Source organism: Lontra canadensis, unplaced genomic scaffold (assembly GCF_010015895.1).
Source record: "Lontra canadensis isolate GAN:19392208 unplaced genomic scaffold, GSC_riverotter_1.0 scaffold32, whole genome shotgun sequence".
Taxonomy (NCBI): Eukaryota; Metazoa; Chordata; class Mammalia; order Carnivora; family Mustelidae; genus Lontra; species Lontra canadensis.
The window spans coordinates 8,205,232-8,226,569 of NW_022631026.1; the positions used below are offsets into that span (position 1 = coordinate 8,205,232).

General features: G+C 52.2%; 1 protein-coding gene across 4 annotated transcripts in view; it reads left to right on the forward strand.

Annotated features, from left to right (window-relative positions):
* LPIN1 (lipin 1) overlaps positions 1-19,525 on the forward strand; it is a 128,342-nt gene extending 108,817 nt beyond the window's left edge. For all 4 annotated transcript variants that reach the window (XM_032866864.1, XM_032866865.1, XM_032866866.1 and 1 more), the window contains 6 exons: positions 258-406; positions 887-973; positions 8,962-9,114; positions 14,909-15,023; positions 15,781-15,884; positions 18,970-19,525. In XM_032866864.1, coding sequence (XP_032722755.1) covers positions 258-406; positions 887-973; positions 8,962-9,114; positions 14,909-15,023; positions 15,781-15,884; positions 18,970-19,129 — 768 coding nt within the window. In that variant the 3' untranslated portion in view covers positions 19,130-19,525. The remainder of the gene's footprint in view (positions 1-257; positions 407-886; positions 974-8,961; positions 9,115-14,908; positions 15,024-15,780; positions 15,885-18,969) is intronic.
* The last annotated feature ends 1,813 nt before the right edge of the window (positions 19,526-21,338 follow it).

The following is a 21,338-nucleotide window of genomic DNA, read 5'->3' on the forward strand; positions in this document are numbered from 1 at the left end:
AATTCCTGTGGTCAGCCTTCCAGCCTGTCAGTCAATCCTGCAGGAGGCGGGTGAGCTTGCCTTATGGAGGGGTTGAGGGGGAGAGCCGGGTTCTGCCCAAATCCTGGCGCGAACCACGTTACCTATAGGCAGAATTATACAGTGGCCTAGGGCAGTAAGTTTAAGAAATAATCCTAAATAGTGTCTCATGGGATGGAATCCAAATAGCCCTCAGTCTGGGCCTTCCCTCAAGTGGGCACATGGCTCGTGTTTTTCAGAAAAGCTTGAAGTTGAAGAATGGCCCCAATGACGTGGTGTTCAGCGTGACCACTCAGTACCAAGGCACGTGTCGCTGTGAGGGCACCATCTACCTGTGGAACTGGGACGACAAAGTCATCATCTCGGACATCGATGGGACCATCACCAGGTAGGTCTGGCCGCCTCGGGGGCCGTGGGTGAGTTCACCTTCCTGTGGAGCCCAGGCCCGGAGCCGGCCTCTCTGTTCTCTGTGGCGTCATGGGGCTCGCGCAGTTCCATTTCTGGTGCAGCCGTGGAAACTTCGCTCCTCGCCCTAAACAGCCGTAGTTCGGGTGTGGCGCTTGCTCTGCGAGGTTGCTCACGTGGGTGCTTCCCAAGAGCATCTTTGCAAGTGGCCTTTTCTCTTTGATTTAGCAAGTCGTGGACTTGACACGTGGTCAGTGAGAAGGTGCCCTTTTGGGGGTTAACATATCCCCTGCGTGCGTGTTCTCCTCTGGTTACTCCAGGTTTGGGCTTTCTCCAGCGAGAACGTCGTGAGACCTGCCGACATATTTTATGAAGTGTTTCTGGTCCAGTGAATGGGAATGGGCTTTCTTCTCTGTTGTCCTGCCCCTTTCATTGTATTTTTCTCATTTCTGTCTTCATCTAGATCTGATACTCTTGGCCACATTCTGCCCACCCTGGGCAAGGATTGGACCCACCAGGGCATCGCTAAGCTGTACCATAAAGTGAGCCAGTAAGTACCGAGTGCCTGTCCCCATCTCTCGCGCGCTGCTGGTGCACACACGACACCTTGCTCGCAGAACCTTGACCTTGAACGTGACTTGCAAAGGGGGTACACCTCCGTCAAGGAGGGTCAGTGGGGGTGTGGGGGATTCTGAGGACACAGTGAGTGCTCAGTCTGCCAGTTCCCAAGCATGAATTCAGTGCCAGAAGACAAGAAAGGAAGTGATAGGAGGCTCCCAAGTTCTTGGCCAAAGAAGGGTGGTGGCATTAGGGGAGGTCTTGAGGTTCAGTTCCTACTGAGGACTGTCCCCTCAGGTGAGGTGAGATGGCTGATAGCGGCCCAGCCACGTCGTTCAGGCTGAAAAGGTGCGGATTCCTGGCAGGTTTCGGCTGTGGTGCTCCTCCTGTCCACCGGCCTGGGGGGTCCTCCGCTGTGTGGCCAAAACGCAGAAGAGTGGCTGCTCTGGGGCCATACCTGGCATGTCCGGGGGGAGCGTGGATCTTAAACTGCTGGCCTCTGTTGGGCACGTGTTGCTTCACTTACTAGCTTTTCCAAATTACTCTAAGAATTAATATCATTCTTTCCCTTGGAAGTGGTTGGTCTGCATTACCAGCGGCTAAGGGGAGGCAGGGTGCCTTCAGGCCTGGTCTGCTCAGTGCCACGGTCATTCCGTTTACTCTGGTCTGGCTCTGGCGTAGGGCCCATCGGGCTCTCTCCCTCCCCACACTGGCTCTTCACTTTCTCCATCTTTCTGTGGACTAAAGTCTCCTCACCCGTGAAACCTCTCCCTCCAGTGATTTCTCTTCTCCAGCCGCTTGAGCTGGAAGGTGCCTTAGGCCAATGCAGGACACCCCACCTTTCCCTGGCTGAGGAAGGTGAGGAATTACACACTAAGTGGGTGTCAGGCCGGAAAACCAGGCCCATGATTCCCGAGCTGATGTGCTCACCCCTGGCCCACGGAGGTGACAGTGGGGGTTGGGAGTGGGCACTGAGAGCGCTGCCTGTACTCTGGGAGCACCGATGAATGAAGCATAGTTTCCTGCCCCTCCTTCATTCACTCACCCAGCATTTATTGAGTGCCTGTTGTGTGCTCGGCTCAGTGACAGGTGCTCGGGATGTCGGGAAGTAGCCACGGCGTCTGGCCGCCTGGGCCTCACGCCGCAGTGGGGGCGGCGTGGCTGGGATGGGGCCTCGTATCCTGGTGGGGCTGAGGGCCTCTGATCTCTTAGGGGCCCCCCTCATTGGCTTGACCTTACTTTTCCAGATTTCTTCTTCCAAAAATTACAAAAGTAGTACATGCTTCTTTAAAAAATGAAGAGAAATAAGAAAAATGAGAGAAATTGTAGAGTAGGAAGGTCATCATCGTCTTCCTCTCCACCCTGCCGCCAGGCTAATCCACTTCCCGGAGTGGAGCCACGGTGCACAGTTTGGTTCTGTCTCGGTGTCCTTAAAATCCATTTCCGCTCTCCCCACGCCCCCCGACACACGCATGCCTGCGTTATTTAGTAACGCGTCTTTCTGTCCCTTACATGTAAGATTTACCTCATTCTCCGGTGCGGCCCCCGTTGTGTAATGTGGATAAACCATGCTGTTTTTAACTAGTCCTCTGTTGGTGCCCGGAGGAGGGAGTTTCCAGTTTTTTTCACTGTTTCCCAGACTGATGTGCGAAGCACTTACATGGAGGTTCATTATGTACGATGAGCCCATAAATAAATACAAAGGTGCACGCATGTCGGGAGGGGGTGAGGCAGATTCCCAGAAGTAGGACGGATGGTCAGGACGAGTGCCTTTGAAGATCTGATCGGTAGAGCCGGGCTGCCCTCTGCAGTCCCGTGGACGGCACGGGTGCTGGTCCCTTCCCCACCGCCTCACCGCGGCTGGCCTCTCGCGGAGGAGGGCTAATCCACCGAGGAGCTCTGGACTGGCACGACACTGAACATTGCGTCTATTTTTAGTCGGAAGAAACCCTCATGAGTCAGGATACCGAGAAGCTCACAGCCTGAATCATTTTGGGCTTTGGAACATAAATCTACTCCTTCTCTTACTGTACATTAAAAAAGAAAAGAAAAGAAAAGAAAAAAGGCACAGTTGATTCCCCCCCACCCCCCAGAAAAGAGATTTTTTGGGAAGTAAAGTAAGGAAGCCTACCAGAGAACAGCTGAGCATCCTTGGTTCCGATTAACGGGTGTAGGGTGATTTTTGCCTTAACATTTTTCAGCTTGTGAGGCCCCGTGAAGATGTCACAGTCCTCGCCACGCCCTTCCAGGCCAGAACTGGCAACCCCAGGCCACTCTTTTCTCTTCACTGAGCTCTTTGTGGAAACCCGGGGCTTGGCCTGGCCTGGGGTGCCAGTGCAGGTGGTGCACTCCCGTGGCTGACGGTTGGTTTGACGGAACCCCCCATCCCGGCTGTGCCCCACGTGCTTCCTCCTCCAGGGCCCCGGGCGGCTGCCGTGGGTCAGCGGCAGGGACTCAGGACTGGTCCCACTGGGGGCTCCCTCTTCTCATGAGTCCAGATCATTCTTATGTCCTCCTGGGACTAAGTGCCCGCAGGCCTAGGCGGAGAGAGGTTAGCATGCCCGAGTACTAGGAACGTGATGCTGTTAACGCCAGGGCTGGCCGACTGATCACTCTGTCTTTACGCTGCTTTTTCTGAATTTAGGCTGTACTTACATTTTAGGCCCTGCAGTATTTATCTGATGGAGAACCCAGTCTTGCAGATAGCCTCTTGCCTGAAAACAACAGAGAACGAGAGCAATTTTATTTACATTTTTTTTTCCAAATGTAATTACTTATTTCAGCGCAGTCAGCTGTGAGAAATTATCTGTAGGGCCGATTGTTACCTTGTTCAGATGGTAGAAAACGGCTTGCGTGGTTATTGATTAAAAGAGAGGGGGTGTTCGGGTGGCTCAGTTGGTTAGGTGTCTGAGTCCTGGTTTCAGCTCACGTCATGATCTCAGGGCTGTGAGATCGAGTCCACGTCAGGCTCCATGCCGAGTGTGGAGCCTGCTCCAGATTCCCTCTCTCCCCACTCCCCCACCTCCTCACCTGCACTCTCTCAAAGAAAGAAAAACCAAAACAACTAGAGCCAATACCAGTGGCAGACATAAAATCCTCCTTCAGGTTCCAGTATGTTCCATAAGTACAAGGAAAGTGAAGGACTATTTCCCAAAATATCTAGATGATTGAGCCCATGAATCTTTTGGGGGCTAAATCTGGACAGTAATTGCTCTGATTTGGCACCTTACTTGATGCATATTTTTATATCGGTGTAATAAAAATATGTGCGGGTGCAATGACTCAGCGACCCATGCTGGGTGGAGGGGTCCGTGGCCTGAAGAGGATGCCGAGGGCGGACCCCTCATTAGCAGGCTCGGTAGGGTCTCCACTCTCCTGCCCACAGTGCTTGTGCTCTCCTCCGCTCGAGGTCTTCTTAGGTGACTGGCTCATGACTGCTGCCAGCAGGGGTGGGATGTTTGAGGGGACGCTGGGGCGCATGGGCTCTGAAAGTGACCGCTCTTAGAAGGCCTGCCCTGGATTCACGGTCCTTGTCCCCACTCCCGGTTTGGGTTTCCTCATCTCCGAGATGGGAAGATTAGGCCAGGTGACCCCCAAGGCCTCTGCCAGGCCAAAAACTCGGAGCCACGGGTCACGGGCTCGCGGTCCCTGGGGTGTGCGCACTAGCAGGGCAAGCTTTTCCAAGCTGGGCCTCCATGAGAGCCCAGGACGGAGCAGACTTCGATCGCAGAGTCAGGCTGAGCACAAGTCTAAGTTTGGCACCGAGCCTTCCATCCTCACGGGAGCAGGGAATTATCCTTCCTCTAGGCCTGCAAATGGGGCTACGAGGTCCTTTTCTCCACAACAGTGCTCCCAATAAAGGGCGATTTTGGCCTCCAGGGACCCATGGCAATGTCCGGAGACCTTTCTGGTTGTCCCGCTTGGGGAGCGTCATGGACACCTAGTGGGTGGAGGCTGGGGGTGCTGCTAAGATGTCCCACAGTGGGCATTGTCGGGGCTTCTGCCCTGTCCCCCAACAATTATGTATCCAGTCCAAGATGTCAGTAGTGGGGAAACTTCAGCCTAGAAGCTTATCTTGGCAGATAGCCTCAAAGATAATCTTTCCATGCTATTTTAATATTGGCCTGGGCCAAGTGTTTTAAGAGAGATACAGAGGCTGGGACAGATGGAGAAACCGTTGGTGCGAAGCCTGGACGTGGAATGTTCTTTCCTTTTGGCTCTGGTATCCCCCCAAGCCCTGTTGCAGTTGCTGAGATATGAGGCGAGTAAGTGGAATCCCTGTGCGTGTTGTATTCTGCCTTCGCCAGGGCGGGTAGGTTTCCCCATGTGTTCTTCTATTCCTGAAGGGCAGGGCTGGGCTGGCCCCAGGTGCATCCAGAGGCCACCCTGGGCCCAGGGCGGGAGCGCCCCCTGGGGGTGCATTGATGGGGTGCATTGCCCTTCTGAGTGTGGGGTCTTACCCCCAAGCCTCTCCCTGGAGAGTAAGCTCTGGTGACTTGGTGCCACTGGAGCATTTGGTGGGATCACAGACGGCTGTCATGGGGGCGAAGGCTCCGCCACCAACCGGCATCTCCCCCTGCCCCCCACAGAGGACGTCTTCAAGCTGATTTTCCAGCCCTGTTTAGTAATGGCCTTTGAAGCAGGATACTTGCACAGTGAGAACAAGGCAGCGGCCTGATCAGACCGTGAAATGTATTTGAAAATCAAGTTTTGAATAAAATTAGCATCTCAAGCCGCTGCAGGTGGCAGCTTTTAGGAACTTTGATGTGAAGAGCTATATAAATAGTGTTTTTTTTTTTTTTTAATTCCATTAATTAGACAGCTAAAATACAAAGATGTTTAATTAAAAAGGTTGCTTGATTTTCAGATGCATCCCTGTATTCCAAACAAGCTGGTATTTCTGGATTCTCTTCGTCTTAAACGTTTCCTGTTTCCTGGTTGTAGAGAGCGTATTATTTATTCAGCAAGTGTCGAGATGAGTTCCTTGACCAGCAAAGACGGTCTGTGGTGGAACCGTGAGCCGGGTTGGAAGTGGGTAGTTTGTGATCGTTCATGCACCAATATTTACTAAGCGTCTGTGACTTGCGGAGCACTGTGTTTGGGTTACAGCAAGGGATGAGACAAAGTCCCCGCCCTCAGGGGGCTTATGGATTCATGAGAAATACTGTCAAACAAGGGACTGTCCTCTAATATTAGTGACGAGTGCCACTAGGAAAAATAAAGCAGTGCAAGGGTTCGGTGTCTTCAGTGTCTGGAGTGAGGGCGAGAGAGGGTGGTTGTTAAATGGAGGGGCAAGGGGAGGGTCCTCCGGGGAGGTGATGTGAGGGGAGGGAGGGAGCGGGCCTGAGGTGTGGGGAACAGTGTTCCAGGCAGGAGGAACAGCACGTGCAGGTGCCTAGCGCAGGAACGAGCATGGGGCACCTTCTGACAGAGGGACAGAGTGACAGAGCTGACGGGGTTGGAGAGAGGGGCAGGGACTAGGTCTCACCGGCCTTATAGGTCATGGCAAAGAATTTGGATTATATCCGAGGGACATAAGATTCTGGAGGGGTTTTGAGCATGACGTGAGCGGATTTTGAGTTTCCTTCCTGAGTGCCTTGGTGTGGGGTTCTGGGAGCTGATTTGGGTCGTTGTGGGCATAGAGGCAGGAGGCCCTGCCCCAGAGGTGTGCACGAGGGCTGTGGTGGTGACAGGGCACTTGGGGGGTGGGTTGGGGTCCTTGTTGGGGTGGGATGAGGGGGCCCGCTGATGTAGGGGGGCTGGGAGGGTGGTGGTTGTGAGGAGAAGTAGAAACCCGGGCGGTCCTGAGATTTGGCCTCACACCTGGGCTGGCGAGAGAGTGCCACGTACTGAGTGGGGAGGTCACGGCAGGAGCACCTGTGCTTGTTTGGACTATGGGTACGTCATGTGGGAGGTACTGTTGTGTGCCCTGTGAGTAATGGGGGGTTTGCAGCCACACGTGTTGGCCTGGAGCTTAAGAGAGAGGCCTGGAGTGGAAGACGGAGTTTAAAAATGTTGAGTGTATTTTATTTAGTCCAATATATAGAGACTATTAGCATTTAAACATGTAATCAATATAGAAATTCTTAATGGGATAGATCTTCTGTTTTTATAGGAAGCCTTTGAAACATGGTATGCATTTTATATTAACAGCACATCTCATGTTGCACACTAAGCTTTCAGTGGTTTAAAGAAGTGAAATGGAGTCCTAATAAAGTAGTAAAGTTGCGTTTGATTGAAGAACATCTTGTGATCTGGTTTTCACGCCCAGTGCTGCGGACACCCAACGCATGGGGCTGTCACACGGAGCAATTCTGAAATTCCCTGTAGAGTCCAACTGGGTGTCTGACAATTCAATTCAGGTCTGACCCAACTACCCAGAGGTGGGGTAGATCCTTCAGGTTAGGGGCTCAGGCCCACAAGACAGCTCCCATCCCAGACACCAGCCGCAAGTAGGAGGTCCCTGGCTTACCCCCACTTTTCCCCTACTTGGCTTTGAATCAGGGGCCCCCACAACCCCCTACCTTAGGTTTATTAATTTGCTATAATGGCTCAAAGAACTTAGGCAGACTCTTTGGTTTATTCTAGAGGTACTAAGCAACAGCCAGGTGAAGAGGTACAATACACGAGGTGAGGCCTGGAAGGGCCTCCCCTCCGTGGGGTTGGGGTGTCTCCCAGCACGTGGATGCATTCACCTACTTCTTCGAACCGTGAACCCCATTATTTAGGGGTTTTGTGGAGGTTCGTTACGTAGGCATGACTGATCAAATCCTTGGCCATTGGTGATTGAGTTTGGTCTCCAGCTCTCTCCCTCTCCCCGGATTTGTGTGCGTGGGGCTGGTGGTGGGGCTGAAACTTCCAACCCTCTGGTTGCTCGTTGGTTCCTATGGCAACCAGCCCCCCCACAAGGACTGCCTCATTAGCATAAACTTGGGTTGGAGGAAGGGACTTGTTTCTAACAGTAAATGACCAGTCTCCGGAAATTCCAAGGGCTTAGAAGCTCCATGCTGGGATGTGGGGATGAAGACCACATTTATCTGTGTTGTATCACAGCATCACGGATAGTGTACACACCACCTCAGTCTGGATGTGGCATATAGAGCCTTTGGGGAGTGGGTGCGATCCCCTGGGGAGCTAGGTGCTGAGGAGGACAGGGCCCCAGAACCCTGGGACTTGTGCCCATGGATCCTGGGTGGAGACAGAGCCAAGGGACCTGTGTGGGAAGCAGACCAGGAGATGGTCCCAGGAGCCAGGACAGAGGGGCTCCAGAGGAACACTGGTCCCCCATACCAGGTGCTGCTGGGAGGTCTGTCCACATGAGAGCTGTGGCATCGCAGGGACCCGCAGGCCCAGCAAGGCAGGGGAACAAGTCTGCTTGGAGGAGGTTGATGGGCTGAGATGTACAGTCAGTGCAGATACACAGCCCTTTGAAGGAGTTTGCTGCTTAGGGAGTGGGGGATGGGATTTGGTCTGGAGAGAGGGAAAACCTGAGAAGGGGGTTTTGGTGCAGTGGTTGTTTTCAGGACGGGATGAGAGAGGGCGGAGTGTGTATTTACGTGCTTGTAGGAACTACGCAGCCGAGGGGAGAATCTGACGGCGTGTGTAAAGGGGTGGGCTCGGTGCTGGCAGGTGGCAGTGGGGCCCTGTGCAGGGAGCGGGACGGGTACAGGTAGGTCGGCCGGTTGGTGAAGAGCCTCAGTTTCCCTAGCAGTAACAATGAGGGAAAATACCTACTGAACAAAGTTCCTGTGAGGATTAAACCGAGTGAGGGAGTTGAAAGTGCTCTGTAAGGGACCATGCAATGCGTTTAGGCTCTGTTTTCAATGCAAAAGAGTGTTTTCTCGAATGTGGCCTCCAGGTGGGGAAGGAAGCTTGCAGCAGTGCCATTCCGTGTGAAACATCCGGGTTAGGGTTTGTGCACATGCAGAGCCGTTCCCTGGGGCTACGCCATGACCCATGAATGCTTTGTCTCTTTTCCAGAAACGGCTATAAGTTTCTCTACTGTTCTGCGCGGGCCATCGGGATGGCAGACATGACAAGGGGCTACCTGCACTGGGTCAACGAGAGGGGCACGGTGCTGCCTCAGGGGCCCCTGCTGCTGAGCCCAAGCAGTCTCTTTTCGGCCTTGCACAGGTACGGCGCTCGGCGGGGGCCCCCTCGCACCCGGGGGCTGCGGGCCGGTCCAGGCCCCTCTCCTCTTCCCGGCAGCGCTGGTGAGAAGAGCCTCCCAGCTGCTCTGCTGCAGCCCGTATGTCTGCCCCACAGCAGGTGCCAGAAAGTTCCCCCGAGATGCAGCTCTGGCTCAGTCACCCGGCCTCACCCTCCATTAGCTCATCACGGTGCTCGGGATTCGGTCCAGATCCGTTAGCTCGGCTCACGTGACTCTTCCTGATGGCCCCCTGCCCTCCTTTGCAGTTTAAAAACTCAGTCACGCTGAACTGTCCCCGTTTTTCCAGAACAGTGTTCTCTACTTCAAGCCTGTGCACCTGCTGTCCTCCCTCTGAGGGCGGCTGCCGGGCTGAGTCCTGGCGACTCTGACAGTCAACTTGCCTTCCGTGTAATCGGGGACCTGGGCTGGCTTAAGTGGCCCCTCGACCCGCCACCACCACTTACCCGGCCCTTGTCTCCCAGAAGAGTTGTCTTTTCTGGGAGTTCTGGTCGCATATTTTGTTGTTGCTGTTTTTAAAGATTTTATTTATTTATTTGAGAGAGAGAGAGAGTGGGAGTGGGGGGCGGGCAGAGGGAGAGGGAGAAGCAGACTCCCTGCAGAGCAAGGAAGCCCAACCTGGGGCTCGATCCCAGGACCCCAGGATCATGACCTGAGCCAAAGGCAGCCTTTGACTGGCTCATGAACTGAACCAGTTAACTGAGCCGCCCAGGCGCCGGCCACGGTTCGGTTTACTGGTCCTCTGACAATCACCAGCCAATGTCTGATTACCTCCTCCCTTCGCTATCACAGCTGCATTCAGAGGAGTCACACCAAACTAAGTCTGGCCTCCTGGGGTGGGAGAGAGGAGAAGACGGGGCTTCCCTGTACCTCGATCCCAGGGCAGCTTCCCAGGCTCTCAAAACATCATCTGTTGTGGTCATAAAGGAAGTTGGTTCTGCCAAAGGTTGGTTCTAAGTATCAGGTAGTTCTGTCTTCAAGACACCATGAGATGCTCTGGTGGGATTCTCCTCAGTTTGAGAACCTGCTGCTCACTGTGCTGACAACAGAAAGATCCAGATGGGCCCAGAGCGCCATGTTGGTTCCTCTCGGGTCTTTTTCTTGAGCTCTGCGGATACCTTTCCCATCGCAGCTTTGCTTAGTGTGATTTGTAGTTTTTTTTCCTTGTAGTAGAAGTTCTCACACTGAAACTTGCACATTCTGGGGAGGAAATTCGGGCAAACCTCTGGATCCCTTGTGTATTTTAAGTCCCGAGAACCATCCTGCCAGTGTAGGCCTCAGTAGAATCCAGATGTTAATGAAATGGGGTCCCCGATGTATGTCGACAGTTTATAGGAAGCTACTTGTTATCACGTATTAAGGACCGAGGATTTGCAAGGTCAGGCAAAACACGGACATTAGTACTTTGATATTTACCACTAAATACACATTTAAGGTGATCTTTTTCACTGAAGTCCCACTGTCCATGATCGATCAAAAGTGGCCGATCTTGGACTGTGAGGACTTACTCAACCAAACAAGGACACCTCCCAGCGTGTGCCCCCCTTGGGAGCTGGAGGGGCTCCTTCCAGCCCTGCATTCTAGCCTGAGCCGTCTGTGGGTCAGCCGTCCTGCAGAGCTTCTAGAAATGACAGGCCCGTCTACCACGAGCCAGAATAACCTTCCCTAGCAAGGTGCTTTAACTGAGTGCGCTTCTGAGGATCCTGCCTGGGTCTCAGCTAGACTGAGGCACACACACCCGGTGGGTAGAGCCTGGTTGGCAGGTGGGGGTGGGGAGCCCCCGGCTCTGATGCTGCTTGGCGACAGGCTGGTGGGGTGACAAGCCTGTGCCTCCCTCTCCTGAGTCTCTGTCCTCAGCTGGTGAACGCGGGGGCCGGATTAGATGATCTCGGGTGTCCCCTCTCAGCCCTGAGGTGCCATGATTCTAGGAAACATGTCTGAGAAAAAAAGTTGAGGGAATCTGTTTCCCACAGCTCGTCTGTTGGTTCAGGAGCTTCCCCTTTTAAAGTGGACATTGGCTTTGAGTTCTCGTTACCTGCCCTCCTGTGTGGCGGTGACAGGGGCCTCCGTGGGTGCGGCACCCATTCCTGCGATGTGGGGCTCAGTCTCATGGTGGGGGCTGGGGCGTCTCCCTGATGACAGGGAACTCGCTGTTGCTATGTCGTCCCAAGACTGGGTTTCGGGGCAAAGGTGAAGTTCTGGGATTCAGCAGCAACAGAGGCCGGCCTCTTGCTCTGGGAAGGAAGAAGCTGTTTCACAAGTAACTGTGTTTCCCCCTTGGGGTTTTCTGAGGCGCTCTGAGACTCATAAATGCCACTCTGTCGTTTGCTGGAGTAAAGTTACCTCAAGGGTGAGTTAGGACCAGGGACTATGTGCACATTCAGGTCACCTCAGTGCCCGTCAGCCGTCCTCACTGCTTCCTCACGGCACACCTGCCCGCGAGGTGGGCGCCGGTGGCCCGGGCCACAGTTACCTTCTTACTGTGCCCTGCTCACCCGGTATAGATGCCTGTGACATCCTCCTCCCCGCTGGCCACACTCACACACTAGTGCAGGGAGTGTGCTTGAGTGTGTGTGAGAGAGAGGGGAGTGGGAGAGACAGAGCAGGAAGCTGCATTTGGATGGTTTCCCCTGAGTGGACTGAAGTTTGAAATCATAATCGTCCCGCCAGCAGTGGGGTCCCGAGATGCAGAATGTAGGACGCTTTCATTGTTGGTTTAGGGGAGGTTCTGCAGTCCGCCAAAGTGTGTGCGGAGCCGGGAGCAGCCCTGGGGTCTTACGATGCTCAGGTTGGCCGTCCACCGCCACCACCACCACCATCCAAATTACACTTTGAGTAGGTACAGAAGAACATTTCTAAGCTACATGTAAGGGGTAAATGCGAATCAGGTAGTGAACACCCAAAAATGGGTCCCCCAATAATGAGTCTGTGATTAAAGGAGTGAGACTGATACAAAGCAAAAGTCAAGCAAAGCTTTATTTCGCGCCAAGTATCAAGAATCAAACCGACCGTCAAACAGACGGGTCGGGGCCACCCCTTACAGAGAGGGTGACCCCTCCCTGCTTTCCAGACTAACTTTTATAGAGCAAAGGCCATGTGGTTGGGCCTGGCCACGCACAGGTGGCCAATGAGATTGTAACACACAGAGAAAGCTGCACAGTGATGCTAGGTGACCAAGTGAATTACAATTTACCCTAGTAGACATTTGAACCAGCCTATCACCTTGGTCAGAATTGGCGCCCACAAGGTGCCCAAAGGGCGGGCCCATACTCCTTGGTGGCTCGGAGACAGTCTGCGCCCCCACTGATTGGATACGTCCACCTGGCCTGACCCACCCTTGTACTGGGGCTTTGTTACCTGGGACTGGTTTCCGGGACTTGTTTTTAATTAAGTTCCCCTGGGGGTGGCCGGGCAGAGTCAATTTAAGTTTTACAACAAAATGGCAGTTCAGCCGGGCTGGGGCCGCTCTGGCTGAGTGGGCCTTACACCGTAGCCCGCCGCCCGGTTAAAGCCGAAGGTCAGCCAATCCGTCTGGAGTCCTGGTCGCTCCCATCCCTCCCCGCTAGGCAGCGACGGTAGCCACGCTTCCTGAATCTCGTGTTCATCACCCCCTGCTTTCTGGAACAGTTCTAGCGCTCGTATTTGGGGGCCTAACCAGTACGGTCAACCATGCACATGTGTGGCCTGTGTGGGGACGCGTCGCCTTCTTCTGGAGCCTGCTGTTCTCGCTCACCGTCATGTCCCCACGAACGCTGAGAGGAGCTGTCACCCACTGCCCTGACTCGTGTGTGGTGTCCTGGTGTAGGACAACCCGCTGCTGGTGGATACTTGGGTCATTTCCAGGATCTCACCATTCAAAGCAGTGCTTCCTGGGTCTGCACTGGGGGGCACGGACACGAGTTGCTGCGAGGTCCGCACTTGGGATTGGAATTGCTGGCCACGGAGGATGCTCGGATTCGGCATTATTAGCTCATTCCGAACTGTTTTCCAAAGTGGCTGAGCCCATTTCTGCACCCACAGTGGAGTCCAGGCCCTCCCCGTGCTCTGCTTTCTTGTCAACACGTTGCCAGCCACGTACATCTGGGCCAGTCCGGTGGGTTGAACGGTCTCTCCTCATGTGTTTACGGGCCGTTTGGGCTTCATCTTCCGTGAAGTGTCTGCTCGAGTGTTTCCCCAGTTTTCTTTGTGATTTATGTGTGTGTGATGGATTCTGTATCCGTAGCCTTTCTCACGAATGTCGCAAAGAGCCTTCCCCGGTTTATGGCTTGTGATGAACATAAATTGGTCATTTCATGTGCTCGAACGTGTCATTTCCCCTGTAGTTGGTGCTGTTTGGGTACTAAAAAGGGCTTCCCTGGCAGTGGGCAGAGAGAGAGGCTCCTACATTTTATCCGAAGGTGTTGCCCTTCCATGTTCAGGTGCAGGTGTGTGACCCACCAGGAACTGATGGTTGCGTATGGAGGAGAGGCCCATCGTCTCCCTTTTTTTGGTTTCTCTTCCAGGGATGGTCCATTGTCCCAGCATCATTTACTGAAACAATGGCCTATTTTCTCCTGCTTTGAGCTGTCATTGTGCTCATAAATCAAGTATCCGTAAAGGTGTGATTTGGTTTCTGGCCTTTGCTCTTTCTTCTGAGTAATTGTGATGATGGAGTTTTTTGAAAACATACAGACAAGATCCTGCCAAGAGGTTGACTGAAATTACAATGGATCTGTTGTTCGGTTTAGGGAGAATCAGTATCTCCTCATAATTTTGGGTCTTCCAGTTCACTTATATGGTGTCTTTTTTCACTTAGGACATCCCTAATCTATTTCAACAAAGTTTATGATTTTATCCATAAAAGTCTGACACATCTTCCACTATAGGTTTATTCCTACACATTGTAAATTTTAAATGACTATTTACAGAATTACATTTTTACCTGCTTATTGCTTCTGATGCATGAAAGTGCAACTGATTCTTGTACACTACTTGTTTTTGTACACTGATTTTATAAACAGCAGTCTTATTGATTTCTTATTAATGATGATCATTCATCTGTAAATTCTCTTTTTGAATCTACCTTTTTGGGTGACAGTTTCCCTTCCTTTATTTCCAATCCTCGTTAACTATGTCTTCCTTCCGTCACCGAGCCAGCGAGGACCTGCCATGCGGTGTTGGGTTGAAATGGTGGTGATGGCCAGCTGTTGTTTAACTGTTAACAGGACGTTTGCTGTGGGTTCGGAGTACGCCCTGCTATTCCAGGTTTCAGATTTTTCACCTTGATTCGTTGTTGAACCGTATCAACCACCTGTCTGTGTCTATTAATATGGTATGTTTTCTCCTCCTTTGATCTGTTAATGTGTTAGACTGCATTCGTTGGTTTAAAGTATTGAATTGCTCTTGCATTCCTGGAATTAAATTCTGGTGCTTTGCGGCAGTCAGTTTGCACATGCTTATTTATTTAGGAAGTTTGCACTGACGTTCGTGAGTGAGATCGGCCCACACTCTGCTCATGCTTTTCTTCTTTCAGTTTTGTTTATGAGGCTATGTTAGCCGCATAAAATGAGTTTGGAGATGTTCTCTCTTCTCCTGTGTCTGGAATTCTTTGTTCCTTGGATGACTGGTGGAGGTCTTTAGTAAAATCACTTGTCTTTAGCGTTTTTCTTTGTGGGAAGACTTGAAAGTACGGATTCACCCTCCGTGAATTTAAAAATAGTTTGATGTTAAGGAAGCTTCTCCTCTCAAGCTGATCCATCATTTATTTATTTGTTTGAACAGAGAAGTGATTGAGAAGAAGCCAGAGAAGTTTAAAGTCCAGTGTTTGACAGACATCAAAAACCTGTTTTTTCCAAATACAGAACCCTTTTATGCTGCTTTTGGAAACCGACCGGCTGTAAGTAGTAAATTCGGGGTATATAAGAGGTCTGGAAATAACCGCCCTTTCTGACAGCAGCCATCTGCAGGGCGGGTCTTGATTCCATGGGGAGCCAGATTCCCATCCCGCTAGAATTATCTGTGAGGAGATGTGCAGTTACCTCATGGTCTCTAGTTTTCTTTGACGATTGGCTGGTGGGTTTCAGTCTGAAGCTTGAAATGTGGGGCTAGAACCTTCAAATTCCAAACCACTTGCTAATTTAGTCAAACAAGAAGAACCTAGAATAGGATTAGACCCTTTCTACTGGCAGAGAAGCACAAAGCCAGGCCTTCACACCATGGCGCAACTGGGCATCACAGGTTTTCAAAGCGTTGTAGCGTATGGTGAAAGAAGTGCTTAGAGATTTTTAGGTGTACACCCAGACTTGCTGGAGAGTTTAGTGTTCTGGATAATATAGTTTAGTACTAACTTCCCAGTAAGAAGATCCCCCTTTTGAAAATGGGTCAGAGCATAGCCTGCAGGGCTGTCAGAATCGCAGGGGGCCCTGGGAACCTGTTTACTCATGAGCTCAGCTCTAGCAGGATGAGCGTGGAGGCCCCCAGGGGGAAACTGATTTAATAATTTCACGTCCAGAGACACTTTTTTCTCTGCACTACTTGGAAGTAGAGTTCTGGTTAATGAAAATTTTATAATAGCGCACCAAACTTGAAATATCCTGTATTTGTGTTTATAATGAGCTCTTTTTTTCCCCCTAATTTTACTTTTCCACATACAGGATGTGTATTCATATAAGCAAGTAGGAGTGTCTTTGAACAGAATATTTACCGTCAATCCCAAAGGAGAGCTCGTACAGGAACACGCAAAGACCAACATCTCCTCGTGAGTGTCGTGCGCGTGCTGGGGGGTCGCTGTGTTCTTACATTGTTAGAGTCTCCGTCTTGGAACCGTGTTCACAGGTCACACTCTGCCTTTTTGTCCTTTGTTGCCTATATTTTCATCTTGGATTCCTACAAAGAAAATACAGTTCAACTCCTGGCAGTTTGTCCAAAACTTAATTTTTGGACAATCTGCATTAAATCAGGCCCCTCTGGGTCAACAATTTAAACGAGTGGTTAGCTTCTGCCACTGAGTGGAACCGCATGAATTTCAAAACTAGTGGTTTCGATCGGCCAAGTGAGGGTTGAAAGCCTAGCGTGCGAATTGGAAATGTAACCGAATCGAGGTGTCATATGAAGCTGTATTTACAGACGAGAAACTCTGTGTGTCTTTGCACGCCGACCTGCCACACTGCTCTCACCAGAAATTGCCAGAATTCCTCTCATACTTGCGGTCAGAGCAGTGGGCTGAGTCGGCTCGTGTCTGAAAGGACGCGTCCTGGTCGGCGTAGACTCTGCTTGACTTGGGAGTGCTGGCTCCGGGGTGCTCCCTCGTGAGAGTGGAGAGCATTTCCTCAGGCCTTGTGTGGGTGAGTGTTGCCCAGTGGGCGGCACCGGGCAGATGGCTGTCCTCCTGCCGTGCCTGCTTCAGGGGTTGTACTGTCTACGCAGACCTAGAAAAGAGCCTGTGGCCCTGAGCGACCCCAGGGAGGACTGCAGGAGCCCACCTCGTGGGCAGGAGTTGAACTAAGGGTTTGGTTCTAGCAGGTTCGCAGGGAACAGTCTTCTCCAGGCACCTCCAGTGGTTTTAGGTAGAGGAGAGGTTTAGGTTCCTGCTAGAGCACATTTTCACATCCAAGGTGATCCTCACGCCCGTTCAAGCTTACTTTAGCCTAGATGGGGGCCAGCTGTAGGCTGGAGGGAGCCCAGGGGCCTGCCCAAGTGCCTCCTTCCCCCAGTCATGCCTGTTCCTAAGCAGTTCTCAGGATACACCAGGAGAGAGAGGAGGACGGAGCCAAGAGCCTCCCCCGTCCTTCAGAACAGGGGGCAGTGCCGGGCTCCCTCCTGGCTGGCAGAACAAGAACAGAGATCATTCCTTCCCCCGGCCACGTCCGGAGTGGCCCCAGCAGCATCGGGGACCCTCTCTCCCGCATTCCCCAGTGTTGCACCCTCCCACATGAAAGCGTGCCCTGGTTTGGAGAAGGTCAAAGAGATCGCTCTTCATCGTTTTATTTCAGAAAACCCATGAACTGATGAGGCACTGCCCAGAAATGGCCACAGCCTGGTGACAGGTCTGTCACAAGAGATGTGGCAGGACGGGGTCCCAACCCCAAGAGGGCTTACTCCGGAGGCCTGTGGGGTTATCCCCTTCTCTGAGACTCTGAGGTTCAGGCACCTTGGCCTGGGTGGGTCTCTGTGTGGAGGAACTTGGCGCCTTGCCGTCTCATGCCAGGCCAAGGACAGGAGGCCCTTCCTGGGGGTGGGGGAGCGCCCCTCCATCCCCTGGAGAGCACATGCTGTCTCTGGCACCTAACTTGGGATGGTCTTTTTGGATCCGGGGATACCGTGTCCGAGAAATCAGATGGGTAGGGGCCCACGGCAGACAGGGGGTGCCTGTGCTCTTTGCCGTGGCTTGTGTGCGAGAGGGGCACGGATGGGGCGTGGATGGGGTGTGGATGGGGCGCGGCTGGCTCCCAGAGCATGGGCAGTTTGGATCGGGAGCCTGTCACACACCCTGACGACACGCCGTGAGCTGTTCCCCATGGGGAGGGCCTGCCTCCCACAGCCGCAGAACTCAAGCAAGTAGGTCTTCAAGCCAGGAGGCATTTTAAAAATTTGTTTTAATCCCCAGGAAAGATGTAATTCTTACTTGTTAGGGGAGATTTTCCCCATTCTGTGCAAGCACGATGTTCCTCATAAGCCCTTTGGGGCTCCTTTATTAAATACACACTCTCATCCTTAGTTAATAAGGTATTTGATGCCTCAGAACATGCTAACTCCTGGAGTTTGTTTCGAAAGCCCTTTTTGGTTTTTAGCAAATTGGAACTGGAGAGGGACTCCGTGATGGTCAGCAGAGACTCTGGGGACATGTGGAGAGGCCTGAGCTTGTCAGAGTTTGTGGTTGGAGGCGCCCGGAGGTCTGAAAATGCATGTTCAATACAGCAACTTTCTTTTTGTAGTATAGGCCAAGGAGACTAAGACACAGCATCTTGGGAATACACAGAAAATGGAGGGAGAGAATGTTGCGGGGAATGTTGAGAAACACTCCTCTGGTCCCACTCCATAGGCCATAAAGATGGAGGGCCCGAAGCCCAGAGAGGGCGAGATGCTTGCCCAGGGTGACACAGCTCCTGCGTGTGGGAGTGGATCCCAGGTCTCTTGTCCCTCAGGCGAGCTAAGGCTTCTTCCCGAACTAATAATTAGTGAGGGCTAATGTTAATAATGGACGTAGAAAAATTCACTGAGCACCGAATATGTTATTTGATTGTTGCATACGTTATTTTATTTCACTCTCTTGTGGACTCTGGGGCAGTTTTCCTTTCCTTTACAATTGAGGAGACTGTGGCTTAGAATGGATGAAGCCATTTGCCCAAGGTCACTCAGCTGGTAAATGGCAGAGCTGAAGGTCAAGTCTGTGTCTCCTTAACCCAAGGCCCAAGGTCATTTCCTTGCATAGCAGAGCTGTCGGTATTGCACCAAACACACACTTTTATCTGTGGTTCTTCCTGCAGGCTCAGGCGTGAGCTCCGGGGCAGGCAGCTGTCCACTGTCACGCTGCTTTCCTCCTGTCCCCCATTTCCCACTTGTCCCCCTTCTTTGGTCTTCTGTGCCAAGTCAGGTTTCACCTGCCTCGCCCCAGGGGGCCTTATCTGAGTCCTACTTGGCACCCACACTGATTTCTTGTTAATTATTGAGGAATTATTCCAGAACAGTTGCCACCGGGTTAAGCAGGGTAGTCTGTTCCCAGGGTTGTGGGTCTCTCCTAGCTTCCAGGCACAGCACAGGGGGACCTGGCTGGTGTTCCACGTGGCCAGGGCACGGGGTGGGGGGTCCCTCTGCAGCCATGATGTTGTCCGTTCTTCCTGCAGGTACGTGAGACTCTGTGAAGTGGTTGACCACGTTTTCCCATTGCTGAAAAGAAGCCACTCTTCGGACTTCCCCTGCTCAGACACTTTCAGTAACTTTACCTTCTGGAGAGAGCCACCGCCCCCTTTTGAAAACCAGGATATTCATTCCTCCTCAGCCTAAGATGTTGCCGGCAGCCTCCTGACGTCATGTGAAGACCGGCGCCCCCGATTAAAGGATAGGCCTTGGGAGCCATGGAGCAGGAGCTCAGTAGCCTGGTGTGCGGTCATTTGCTTAAGAGCAAAGGAATCTGAGGGGCATTTCTCTCCCTGCCCCATGCCCCGGGGTGGACATTTCTAAGTGGGATGTGAGTGGCGCACTTTAGAGGCCGCGGGTGCGTTGAGGGCGGGAAGGAATCCCTAGGTGGCGGCTGCAAGCCAGTCGCCGCGCCGCCCTGCCTGTCCCCTCTCGCAGTTCCTGCCTGGTTCCTGTGCCGAGGTGGCTGCTGGGGGTTCCCTGCCGATGACCGTTCCGCTGAGGCACACCCGATGCATGGGACATGGCCGAGGGGGCCCGTTTCCACCTGCAGTGGGGTGTGCCACCTGTGCCCGCACGGCAGGAAGGCTGGGGGTCTCGAGACCTGCCCCCGCGGGGTCTCCCCCATCACTGTACAGGCTCGACCTGGGGGTGTCTCCCAGCAGTCTTTGCCGGCAGGGCTGATGGGTAGCCCATAAATTCTTTAATTCCTTGGTTGAAAGATAGCCTAGATAGTTGGTATACTTCCCCCCCATTTTTGTGGCCCAAGGCTGGACTATTTATGCCTTAATGCATCTGTGGCAGGCGTTTTATTTAGAATGTGCTTTGTCTGGCTCTAACTTTGCAATGCCTTAAATTCAGATTATAGTCAGCATTCCTAGGGCAGTGTTTGGAAGGAGCGCGACGCCCCGCCGGCTCCCTTCTCCAGCCGGGTGCAGCTGGAAACGTGGATTCGAGCAGAGCTCCTGCCTTGTGGTGATGGTGTCGATTTCGGCTGGGAGCTCTCCAAAGAAAGGAGGTGGTTTTACGAAAATCATTTCAAGACGTTATGTGCTTTGTAGATACTCTTATTTATTATTTTACTCTGATTGGGTTATTGTTAGGAGAATTTCAGCCATAGTCTATTATTGTAACTGTCATGAACACATCAAAAGGATAGAGACGTTAGACTATCCAAAGAGCCTTATTCTGTATATCTCACAACACTGACCTTCTTTCAGAGTTTATGGGTAATACTTTTTATTTTCCCTCGCTTTTCCCACTTGAGTTAAGGGCAAGTGGGTAATACTTCGAGTGACATTCTTCACGTTGGCAGAAGATGATTCCTTTCCTCGTTTATAAAATTGGCCTCTGGAGCCAACAGTCTGAAAAGTGAAAGAATTATTTTCATAAAAGATTTTGCTTTACTTTGTGAAGTATTATTTTTTTAAAGAGTGTTTTACCCCAGTGATTGCAAATGCTTTCCTATTTAAATCGCATTGTCATGAAGTCAGAACCTGCAACAGATAAATGCAATTTTACTCTTTCTGTGAAAGAAAATCCAGAGGTGTTGCCTTCCTTGTAGCTGGTGGGCTCTGTTAGCAAGGGGAGCCTTTACTTCTGTCCGCCTGTGTCGTCGACCACAGACTTGCCTAGAATTGGAACGTGCATGTGCAGATTCCCTTTTGGAGGCATTAAAAATAATTAAAAATAGTTCTGCCTTAACTACTCTGGGCTGGTTCATTAGTGACCTTTAGAGGCTGTTAATTCTCTCCTGAGGGTATTTCGGGGTGATCTTGAAGTGTTGCGAACTGAGCATGAGGTGACATGCGCGGGGGCTGGTGTACTTTGTCCCCTGCACGGGGGAGGATCCGGCTTTGAGGAGGGGTCGTGTGTCCCATGTCCTGCCATCCAACATACCCTCCATCAGGACGACCGGCTGCAGTCACTCTCTGTGTGGACGTGGGAGAGCTTGCAACCCTGCCCTCCTAATTTTGCTGTACCTTACGCCTCCACGCCACTGCACTCAGAAACAGAGCCTGCCTTCCAGGAGGTGACACACTCGGATGTGTGTCACGCCCACAGCGTGACCCCTGGAGGGGCTGTAACATTCACATCTGCCTTGTGGCTTCCGAAAATGAGATTTGTACGTGGCTGCACTCCTGCCTCTTTCAGCTGGCTTATCCGCCTTTACACACGTGTTATCCAGTAGCCCTGTGGGTGGGCGTGCGCTGGCATGCTGTGTCTGGACCCCACATTTCCCAGTTGCCCTGTGGAGACGAGCCCTTCCACGTGACATCCAGCGATCATCCCGTGTAACTAGGGAGAACCTAGGAGTACCTGGTACGTGGACAGATGATTACACTTTTTTTTTTTT